This window comes from Eretmochelys imbricata, chromosome 16, assembly GCF_965152235.1.
Source record: "Eretmochelys imbricata isolate rEreImb1 chromosome 16, rEreImb1.hap1, whole genome shotgun sequence".
Taxonomy (NCBI): domain Eukaryota; kingdom Metazoa; phylum Chordata; order Testudines; family Cheloniidae; genus Eretmochelys; species Eretmochelys imbricata.
In genome coordinates, this window is record NC_135587.1 from 18,658,551 (window position 1) to 18,670,297 (window position 11,747).

The following is an 11,747-nucleotide window of genomic DNA, read 5'->3' on the forward strand; positions in this document are numbered from 1 at the left end:
CAGTAGTTTTCAGGTGTTTATTGGTTAAATACCAGTTTCATTTTTTCGTAGCCGGGGTGTTTTATAGAGGGTTATCAGTTAAATCAGAAGCCCAAGCTATATATGAGTAGTATTATTATATTGTATTTTTTCCAACTGAAAAAAAAATCTGCATTCAGCCCAGCAAACACGTAATGGTGGCAGGTGCCATCAGTGTCCGGATGAGCTGGCCTCACACATGCTATTCCTGCAGATGGCCATGTTACGGTAAGGGGTGTCTTTCAGAGGAATAAAACTCTGGCCTGAAGACAAAAGCTATCTGTGCACAAGCTAACTCTGGTAGCGCGCTTCTCTGTGAATTCCCACTAATGTTCGAGTAAGTTTCAGCTGTGCCATTATTTTAATGATTTTGGTCTCCTAATGTACTGGGGGATTTGTAACTATCTCATTATCTGAGTGCAGTCTGGTGGTTCAAAGAAACCAGGAGCGTTAGTGAGCATGTAGTTCTAATTCACTAATAGGATTTGGGAACAAGAATAGTCCTGCAGATAAAGCACACACCTGGAAGTCATATTTGGGTTCTGTGCCTGACTCTGCCATGGACTTGCCGTGTGACCACTGGTAATCCATCTCCCCCATCTGTCACCCGGGGAAAGTGATGCCTGCTCGCTGTCATGAGGTTTGTAAGGTGCTTAGTGACCCTGGGACAGAAGGCAGCATGGAGGAGCAAAGTATTGCTAAAAAAAACAGCAATTAGGTGGGATGCTTGTGCACCAGCAAGTCCTTCCGGCCGTCTAAGTGATGGGTCCTGGCTCCGCTCAGCAGCCTTATTGTAGGAGGAAGGTTTCCCATTCTTTTGTCCACTCTTCCACCTGCTCCAAGATTCCCCACAGCTCCCTTTATTGAGAGCGAATGTGAGCTGCACCCTGATGGAATTGGATCGGGCCTCCTTCTGCTGTTCAGCTGGTCACTCACTCTGGGTTTTTACCATCATACTGCTGCACTCCTGATCATTTCAAATGTGTATTTTGACACATACATTACTGTCTTTATGTGACGTGTCTGTACTGCGCCGGGCACAGTGGGGTCTTGGTGGCAGAGCAATAAAACCTCCAAGGAGGCAAGGAGTTAAACAGCGTGGGAAGAGATGAGCTAATAACATAGACTGTAACTTTTTTCATACTGTTGCCTTCTGACCTCACTCATCTGAGGGTCAATATGTGTTTCTCTTCTCTAGATGACAGCTGTCAGGACCAAGCTGGAACGAACTGTGCTTTGGCAATCAAAGTGAATCTCTGCAGCCACTGGTATTACAGCAAAGCCTGCTGCAGGTCCTGCAGGGCTCCCCACTCCTAGTGGAAAGATTAGCCTAATGACTTCAGCACTTGGAGACAGAAGGAATTAAGGGTAGACTCATTTTGAGCATCCAGCATTTGGCAGGGGACGTAACATACACCAGGTTGATGCTCCCGGGTTTGATTTAACCACTTATCGATAGCTCATCATACTGGCATTAGTAAGAGTTAAATGTGCCGCAAACTTGCGGGAAGGATGTTTTCTTCCACCACTGCAAAACGGCTATTCTGATTCCTCATAACGGAGGGAAAGGGCACCAACATTTTGTTTCGAAGCTGGCATGAAAGCTTCGTTACTACTGTACATTGGTAGCATGTGATTATCAAAAGCTGTACATAGAATCTTGTATATTTGATTCACTCTTAATTCCAAACAGTCACTTGTTTTAAAAGGTCTTTTCTTTGTTTTCTGCACGAGTTTCAAATTGAGAACGTCAATGTGTCAACCATGTGAAATTAAAGCACCATCATGTTTGCCTTAGCAGAGGATCCAGTAACCTGCTTTCTAGCCTTAATTTCCTTTATGTTTGGGAGCTGAATTTCATTCCCTAAATGAGCACAAGCCAAAGCCTTTTGTAATATGTAGGTGTATACTTTTTCAGAGAATTTTATCTTATAATCAAACTTTAGTTTCATAGGCCTTATAAAAATCATAATGCTGACATATTGTATATAATAATGAAACATAACTGCACTTTATATCACAAAAAAGACGTGCTCTTTTTAATATATTTGTTTACAAACAGTGAACTTTATCCCTATAATCATTAATTTGTACTCGTATGTATATTTTAATAAAATTGTCATATTTATGGTGGTATCTAGTTTTATTCTTGAATTTTTAGCATGTGTCTGTCCCTGGATATTGGCGCTGAAGAAGAGGTATTGGATAGGTGTCACTGTAAATGTAGGGCCTGATCCTGCAAACAAGCATCAAACTTATTTTACTATGGGAGTAGACCTATTGAAGTCAATGGGGTGTAAACTCTTCGGGGCAGGGACTGTCTTTTTGTCCTCTGTTCACACAGCACCATGCCATGACTGGGACTCCTAGCCGTTATGGTAAATACAACTAAGAAGTAATAATCATACGACTCTGGATAAGTCGCCTCCATGGCGCATCTTCCAGGACTAGGGCAGTACTTTGTACCTAAGTCACTGAATAAATGAAGGGCATGATTTTATGAATAGCTTCTGTCACTTCTTGCCAGCCATAAATTTGCAAAGAGAAATGTTTGATAAGCTATAGGAATAGGGCAGGGTTTCCAAAATAGCTGTGTGTTGGCTTAACTTTGCTTCCATTGCCACCAATGGCAAAGACTCCCACTGACATCGACAGGGAGCAGAGGGGGCCAATCCGGAGCACTTCTGGAAAAATCCCTCCTCTAGGAGACAACGTGATTAACACAAGGCAACGTGATTCCAAACGCCACCAATAAAAAAAAGCTCAGCCTCTGAAATCATGGCAAAGAGTCGTTTATTTTTTTATTTGCTTTTTTTTTCTCAGTGAGTCCAGAATCCCTGTACAACAGTTCACCAGGTGAAGGTTTAGTGAAACAGATGATATCACTTGCTTAGTTTCAAAGATCTACTGGAAAAAAAGAGGAAAGATGGAGCTATAAGTACAGCTACAGGAAATGCAAAGAATCCAAAAGCTAAATGCATTTGAAACAAACTTGAATAAGACTCGTACAACGGAAGAGACCTGTAGAAGCAGCTGCTGTTACACCAGATCACTTAGAAGACGGAACGCCATTCCCAATGAGCACATTTACAGCAATGCGTCCCCACTTAGGGAGCTCAGTAAGGAATAAATCCAGCATATTTAACTTGTTACAAACCAAGACAAAAAAACCCAAGATGTTCTAAGCTATTAAGTCCTAAAGAATGACGTGTACTTTAAAAGGTCTCCCACGGAATTAAAAAAGCTCAAGGTCAAAAGTATAATTTCCAGTTAGGCGGCATACAGTGGTTATAAACAACCGCTTTCCTTGCCGAGAGCATGTCTGTAATGAAGAAACCTGAACCAGAGCATGGTGCCGAGATCATCAGAGTCTATTTGCAGCCAGTCCCTGCTCTGTAGCTGAACGAGTCGTTCCACAATGACAGAGCAATGCTTTTAGCCTGACTAACGTACAGTGCCATTACAAAGGAGATAGTTCATAGAACAAATTGTATGCACCAGAAAAACAAGCCTTGAGGGAGTGAGTTGCAAAGGACCTTTTGATATGGTTCTGTCACTGCTGTTTCCTTCTTCTTCTAAAGAAATTGTAGATGGTTTGCTATTTAAATGAATAAAATGATCCCTGTCGTGCTTTAGCCAGGGAAGTGCCTTACTATGCCAAAATAGCAGTCAACTGCCCTCTAAAGCTTCCAGAGAATTTGGTGCTTATGGATTCTCAGCATCAAGAAATTACAAGCCTGAGCCTAATTTCAGTGCATACAGGCAGCAGTTCACCTCCTCCCCATGTTAAACTACCTAAGCCAGGTCAGAGATTGTGTTTAGACCCGCTGGGGTCTAGGTCTCTGGCTTTTAGCATTACAACAGTTTGGCAGGGTTTGAACTATTATCAAAACAGAAGAAAACAATGGTGCATTTTTACTTTTTGCGGTGAGCATGACCTTGAAAACTCGGACAAAGCCTCTTCCAGAGCAATCCCTGTGCAAAGCCACATAAGGAGAAGAGAACGGGGAAACAGCTAATCGAGGCCGTGCCCTGGCCATGAATGACTGTGCAGCAGCCCCGTTCTGGGCCGTACATGGCCTTGGCTACCACTGCAAATTAGCAGTCCTATTTAGCTGAGAGTTGTCAGTGACTTGTAATTGAGAATGTGACTGTTGCTTTGTTTTAAGTCTAAAATGTGACAAATTTCCAGACGGAACAAATAAAATGTCCTCTTTATTTCTGTTTAGCCCTCATTTCCCTAGTTTAGAAAGAGTGTGTGGCATTGTTGGGGTTTTTTGGTAATATTTGCAATAACAAACCTGCTCAGTGCACTGTTCTCCCGTTACACAAAAAACCTGAAAGTTCTTGCATGTGCTATTTCAAAAAATACTTTCCATAGATTACAGATGCCTGATACATTTCAGCTCTGGAGACCTCCACTAAAGGAAGAGACTTTACAATAGTTGTGAATCCTTAACCTCAAGGCACTTCCCTTCAGCACTTGTGACCAAAAAGAGGGAGACAGAGAGCGCTGGCTTCATAGAAAGATCATGGATAACTGTGAGGATTTACTAACCAGTAAATTAAGCTGATCTATGACATTCACCCCTATCTAGAGAGAAACTGCACAAGACTATGCATGACAAAGTCCCAGTTGGTCCTGCTTTGAGGCCGTCCGCGGTGCAGAGACCTGGTGGCAGGTCCCCTGTGGGGGGTGAATTTCATCAACAAAGGGAGGCTGTTGAGTCCTATTTACCTGTGCAATGCTCTTCCACTTTGTCAGCCATTGCAGGAAACCTGCCTTTAAGATTGCAAACTACCCCATAGCAATTGTCGGTGATGGGTATGGAGGGGCCTTTTTAGGTGTAGGAAAGGCTGCACAATATCAAAATCTCCTCAGTATAAAAAGAAAACATTTTCAATGTACAGCTCTAGAAAACCTACCCATACAAGCTGCAACCTCTACAACCATCTCTCTCTGGTTTTTTGTTTTTTTTTTGCTTACCCTTTATCTAGCAATTTAATATATTTATATACCTATCTACTGTATAAATACATTCATAATTTTAAAACACTTCCATGGATTTTAAAAGTTTCACCGTTGTTAAAAGCCACAACGGCATAGAAAAAGCCTCACACTGAGTGGTCATTTGCTGGGCAGCCCACCGGTGCGGGGCTCCAGCCACTCAGACGTCGGTGCTTATGCTCCGACTGCGCGAGAAAGCTTCTCGCATGGCTGACAGCCGGTTGGGGTTCAGAGCTTGCAGGTTGGTCACGTTCACCGGCAGTTCAATATCTTCCTGGCTGATGGTCTTGTAGCTGACCCGGTCTCCTCCATTGTGGATCTCTTCCGGCTGCTGCAGAAAGAAGGTAGGTGGCTCATAGTGGGAACAACTGGGGCAGACAGTCCTGCACTGGGAGTGCTGTTTGCTGAAGGGTGAGGAGGAGGAGGAGTAGAGCGAAGGCCCATTGGTCAGCATTACATTGCGGTTGCTGTGAAGTGGAGGGATGTGGGAATGCACGGCAAAATCTGGCTCCTCCTCATCCTCTTCAGATTCCTCCTTCTTGCAGCAGTAATACTGAAAAGCCAAGGAAACAGGAAGCCATTGATCACTTAAAAGGAACTCAAGCCTACAGCCGCGTCAGTCTAAACAGTAATGGATTTGCACATGGATTTGGAACCTATCAACGTTTTCAGGGCAGCTTTGGTTCAACCTACGAGAAAAAGATGGGCCATTTGCAACATCCTGCGCTGGATTTGAGTTTGGATTTTGGACATTCCCAAAGTTCAGGGTCATTCAGTCCCAGGCCCCATGTCTTGCTCTGTATTCTGGATAAAACACGACTGACTGCGCTGTAGGGCACAGCCTCCGTTAGCAAGGGAGGGGCCAGAGAGGGCTGAACAGGGACTTTCCAGCGCCAGGCTCCATCACCTTAGAAACTGAGCCCCTCCCCCCACCACGACATAAAGTCTGAGCCAATTTAGTGAAGGGCCAGAACTTAAAGGGCTGAGAGTCTGACTCACAAGGGCCAATAAACACTTCAACCCACACTCATTCCTGCTGTGCTCAGCTGTCGGCTCCCTGGGGCAGGGCCTTGTCTATGTTCACGGTTGATAATTTTGCAAGGGAGCCTGCAGAGGCACAGCACCTTGTGTAGCTCCAAACACTTCAGTGACCGGAGTCCAGCAGGAATGAACTTGGCCTCAGAGTCAAGGACCAGCCCCGTTCGCCCTTCAGCAGCAGTTCCTGTCCCCTTTGGTTCTCACCAAAAGCCCCTTCAATCTCATTTTCCTTCTCCTGCCCCTCACTTTGCAGCTGCCTCTCCGGCCGGGCAGCCCTTGTACAAACTGGTCTCAGTCACGTTGAAACAAAGAAGCATGGGCTGACGTGCAACCCCGCGAGGAGTACCTGAAGCCTACAATAGCAGAGAACCGCTATAATGCAAAGCAAAATGACAGTCGCTAATATTCCACCTGTGATGACCACGGTCCCGGCTGTCATTCGACCTCTTCTCCATTAACAACCTGGAAGACAGAACAGACTTTCAAACACAAGGTGAATGGGCAGTGGCCTCATCCACATTTCTACTGCAACCAAGCAAAACCAGGGGGAGGGGGGCAGCTCAGCACCTAACAGGACTCACTGTGCCCCAGGGGCATGCAGGGGGCTAAGCCCGACTGAAACCCCAGCTCTGGTGGGTTATGCCTGTCTTTGGTGCAGGAGCCCAGCATGCAGCACCACCCCATGCTGTGCTAGTGTGCCAATGGGGCAGGTTGCGCGGTGGCCAGTCGCCCCTCGAACGTTGCCCGGCCTGCCCATGCTGAGGCAGCTTAATCCTGAATTTGCTAGTGGGTTTTTTTTAACCATGTGGATACTGGGCCACTAGGGACTGCAGCAAGTAGGCATGTTGACAGCTAGCACTTGCTGGAGAAGGCTCAATCATGGCTGTGACTTAAGGGCCACAAGTCACAGCTCACTTGTGTTTCCCTGAGCTACGGGCCCGAGGTAAACTCCTTGAACTGTAGCTCATGTGACCTCTGGCTTTGTGAGCCAGGTGGTGTGTGGGTGGCTCTGGGGCAGGGCTGTGCTTTTGGCCAAGGGGGTCTCTGAGCTACAGTCCCATAGGCATGGGCTACAGGGGCCCCTCATGTCTCCTGTGCCTGTGGCCCCTTGATTACCTTAACCCAGCCCTGTGTAATGGGCTGAAGCACCTAGAGTTCCTGCAATAACAAAGTCAAATGCCAGCAGAGAGAACAGCACCATCTGAAGCCTCTAGACCAAGTTCTGTACAGTTTCCTGTGCACTCATCTTTGACACAAGACCATCAAGCCTCTGACCATGCGTGCACTATCTGGCGATTCAAGCTAGCAAAGGATCGCCAGCATGGCCGGAATGCGTCTTCCACTTTGCCCACTTTTGTGCAGCCAGCTGTTTGTCTGTCTGGTGCCTGTACGTGGTAGGAAGGCATACTAACACAGAAGTACATGGCCCACTGCTTATTTGTGTTCTGGCTGACATACACACACCAGGCTTAAGCCTGCTGTTCCTTAAGTACACACAGCTCGGTAGAGTAAATCCTGAAGTCTTTCCTCCAGCAAAACTCCCAGCTAAGTTAATGGAACTGCACGATTTGACTACTTGACTTTTCTGGGGTTAGTGGGTGGGCCTCAGGATCAGGCCCATTATCAGGGTTGAGGGGCAGGCCTGCAGGCTGCCTTTCCTGAAGCCAAACAACTGGAACAAAGGCCTGTAAAAATCCATCTGGAACCAATCTGTGTAAATCTACTTGTTTCACTATGATGTTGCCTTGGCAGCAGCTAGTAGGCGGAACATGATGGAGCTGGTATCACCCATCGCCCTGAGTCCAGCTAAGTGCCACCTGACAGATGTATGAAGGGAGGCTGCAAAAAGTATCCACCCAGTAGATGTAAGATTTAATGTGTGTCACTGCAGCCAACAGGTGGGAAAAAAGTGTCTATGACTTGGAGCCTAGGGAAAAGTCGACTGATTCTCTGGGCTGTTTAACTCCATGTAATGAGACAAAGAGCAACATTCTCTGCTCAGTTAGGCCATTGATGTCAAGGGGGTCGTGCAGGTAAGAGCATTTATCGCAGTGCCGTAAAATATAAAACGCACTAGACACACAATGGAAGCTTCCCGTTCCTGTGGGTCTGCTGAACAAAATGCAGGGCCTTTGGCTTTGCGTCACTACGTTTCAGCAGAGCGTGGGACTCATTTGCAAAGGAAGCAAAAAATATTTTTCAGGTCCAGGCTAATGTATTTTAATCTTCCCCTAAGTCTAATGTGTTTAAAAAAATGTTCCCTCATGAATTACGTCTCAGACAAAGAGCTGGCGCGCTGTTAATTTCCAAAGGCCTGCACAATTGCATAAGTGTGCACCAGTGTAACAGTTGCACAGTCTAGCCTGATAACACTGGCACGGACGTTGTTGACTGTTACACAGAGGTGACACATTGGAGGGTTGGGCGGGGGGGATCATGTGGCCCTCCAGATTTGCTGCTTGGCTTGTACTGAGCATGCTCACACAGACTGGGCACACTCAGTAACACTGCTGAAGCTGGCTGGCCTCACGCGGCCCTCCCCCACTCGCGGCAGGCACAGGGCGTCTCTGCCTTTACAGAAAAGCTGGCGTGTTACTAAAACAAAATAATGATTATCCAGCCACACGGTGATGACTTGCCCTAATAACTGGGAGCGCCATTGCAAATTATTGAGCTTTGAGAATCCCCAAGAAAGACTCTAACAAACCACCTCTCAGCCTTGCAATAAAGCACTGCCCATCGGACAACACAAAGCAGAGAGCTTCGTAAGCATCTTGAGTGTCACCCAGAAAAATGCCAACGGCAGCTGTGCTCTGATTCAGGATCCGATTCTGCAAACTCTTACCCACCAGTAGTGCTAGTGAGCGGCACTACCGTGCTGACTAAGGGTTACAGGACTGGGCCGTTTCATTATGGAGTGTAAAACATACTGGCAGGAAAGTAAGTCAAGCTGATGCAGGGCATCTTGAAGAACACGAGAAAGTTAAAGCATCAAGGGGTTGGCCTGGTGACCCAGGGGAGAAGGCAGCCACATGGCCTTCATTTATGGAGCCAAACAAATGGCACCTGCAAGAGGGCAGCCACTGAGCTGGCTAGCTTTCCAGCAGTGACAGGGTCCTAGCCATGCTTGCCTGCTGATACCATCACTACCTCTTCCACATATGGTGGAGCAGCTGAGCGGTCAATGGTGATGATGCACCACAGTTGCATAATGTATAATATGATTATATTTATATTATACAAAACGGGGATATATTTTTGAGAGTCACCCTTGGCCAAACCCTCAAAGAGATGCCCTGATCCTGCAGGGTGCGGCCCACTTTCAAATATCAATGAGGGCTAGTCAGCAACCCAGAAGACGGGACCCATGAAAAGGAAAAAAAACCCTTCTGGCTTGTAATTAGACCAACGTGGTCTCAGCAGGAAACCACAGACAAGTCACAGTCTAGCCTGTGTACCCATCACTATAACGGCAATATTACCTAGCGTGATGGGCTCTTGCTTGCGCTAAGATTTATAGCTTCTAGTACAGAGAGAGCGGAAGATCTTTATACAGTAAAGCATTTGAATTGTGTAAGTTTGCCGCCGAGCCTGTGATTTATTTTCCATATGAAAATAATGTGGATTTTAATTTGAAATAACTGGAACTACTAAATGTTCTCCTATGATGCACTCAGGAATAGCACATTTCATTTGCAGAGCTTCAGTTTGCAAAAATAGATGCATTAAATCATGTCACTCAGGCCTTTGTATAAACAGTGCATATATGTGTGTACATTCATGCGCATGTGCTGTGCATAGAATATAAAATTTTTCGTTCGCATGACCAGCACGCACAAACGTGTGTGTGTGTTTGCTACTCATACAAAGATACAATTATATACATATAATATTAGAGGCGACCATTTAGCAATGCCAGAGAGGCCAGATTCCGATACCACATTGTTTCAGGCCTGGGGTTGTATTCAGACACCTGTTCTAGGGAGTGGCTTTGCCTTGAGAAATGATGCTGAGACTTGGTGTCCCAGGCTTGGGGTGGGAAGGGGCCCGATGCCCCTGGGCCGTTTCATAGTTTGCTGTGGTGCAAATGAACATATTGTTCAAAGCGCTTTGGAACTGTTTTTACCAAGAGAGGCCTTGATGCCATGGCTAGGTTTGACTGCATTTTGAATAATGGAAAGACTGTAATTTAGCCTGGGGCTGGCACCTGTCTGCATATTTGGCTGACATCAGTATATCACCAATTTCCTTTGACCACTCTTTTTTCCCCTCGCGCATTGGTGTGTGGGTGTTTTTTTCAAAAAGTGTCCACAAATCCCTTTTAATGATGAGTTGATCTCTCGCACATGCTGTGTGAATGGCAGGTATCTGAGTCCTGCAATGGCTTAGGGCTGGCATAATGAAAGGTAAAATACTGAGCAAGCTACTGAGCTGGACTGACACTGGACTAAAGCATAGGCTATTTTAGCTGTAAGCTACCAGGCCCTGCTTTATACACATATCACAACCTTGCGGGTCCAGCACCAGGTGAAAGCAGGTCAGGGACACCCATTTCTTCCACTAGGCTACTCACTAGCCCCCCCCCCCCACCAAAGTGTCACTTGTAAGATGACTTAGAAACTGGTGTGAGCAGAATAGGCAACTGGTCATGGAACAGTGGCTCAATGTTTCCTCTGTTTGGTTGACGAGGAAAGCTGCTCCTGATGCCATCCTGCCAGTTGAATCCAATTCCCTTCCTTTCTCAAAGCAACACGGAGAAAGAGAGAAAACTCAAGGGACAAGAAATGCAACATGACAGTTCTGTTAAGTGTGCGCCAAGGTGGGTAAGGGAATATCTTTTACAGGACCATCTTCTGTGGGTGGAAGGTGCAGGCTGCCGAGCTACACAGAGCTCTTCTTCAGGTCTGGGGAAGGAAATCAGAGTGTCTGAGTTCTGTTACATAATAGTCACCGGGGCCTCTCCTGTCCCCACTGATGTCTACGGGAGGCCTGCGTGTGTATGGATGGCTGTATGCAGAGGCGCCAACACGATCCATCCAAGTCTGTGGGACGTCTTTGCATCATTGACTTTAAACGGGATTTGGACTGGACTTTTACCTCTTAGAAACCGTATTAGGTGCTTACACACGGCAGCATGTGTCTTGACCTATATGTGATGGTAGACGCCCAACCAGGAACCCACAGGAAAAAACAGGGGGTTCTCAGCACACACCAGTCACAGTGGTGGCTGCTGATCAGGGAGCAGCTGGTGGGAGGCACTAGGGGGAGAGGGTTTGCAGAGGAGCGAGCGGCAGGCAGGTGGGGGGCGGGGGCTCAGGTGAGGGGGCAGAGCTGGGTGGGAAGAGGCAGAGTGAGGGCAGAGCATCGGGGCAGAGCGGGGGTCGAGCACGCAGCAGGAAAAAGAAAGGTCAGCGCCTGCGGCTGGATGTGGCCTTTACCTTGTCACACCAGTAAGTGGGGCTCTTAGATGGGCAACATGTGTGCAGCTATTCGTGGCTCCCCACTGCCACGGACTCCGCTGCCCCCGAGGGTGTTTCATTCTCTGACATACCAGGGTATAATCCAGACCACTGGGGGCTGGGTCACCCCCTGCAGTGCAACCTGGGGTGCCTGGCAATGACCAGCTGTTGTAGCTTCCTACCCAGACTGCTCACAACCAGCCACCACCACGCAGGCCACTCTC

The 11,747-nt window shown here is 46.9% G+C and overlaps 2 protein-coding genes across 2 annotated transcripts in view; one reads left to right on the forward strand and one right to left on the reverse strand.

The window, feature by feature from the left end:
* Positions 1–1,335, forward strand: part of ADAMTSL2 (ADAMTS like 2) — a 44,536-nt gene extending 43,201 nt beyond the window's left edge. The window contains exon 16 of the mRNA XM_077836087.1: positions 1,217–1,335. Coding sequence (XP_077692213.1) covers positions 1,217–1,335 — 119 coding nt within the window. The remainder of the gene's footprint in view (positions 1–1,216) is intronic.
* A 3,851-nt stretch (positions 1,336–5,186) lies between these two features.
* Positions 5,187–6,503, reverse strand: FAM163B (family with sequence similarity 163 member B). Its single transcript, XM_077836263.1, has 2 exons — positions 6,411–6,503; positions 5,187–5,579 (listed from the first exon to the last, which is right to left on the reverse strand). The coding sequence occupies exons 1-2, from the start codon at positions 6,501–6,503 to the stop codon at positions 5,187–5,189; spliced, it is 486 nt and encodes a 161-aa protein (XP_077692389.1).
* Positions 6,504–11,747: the final 5,244 nt, after the last annotated feature.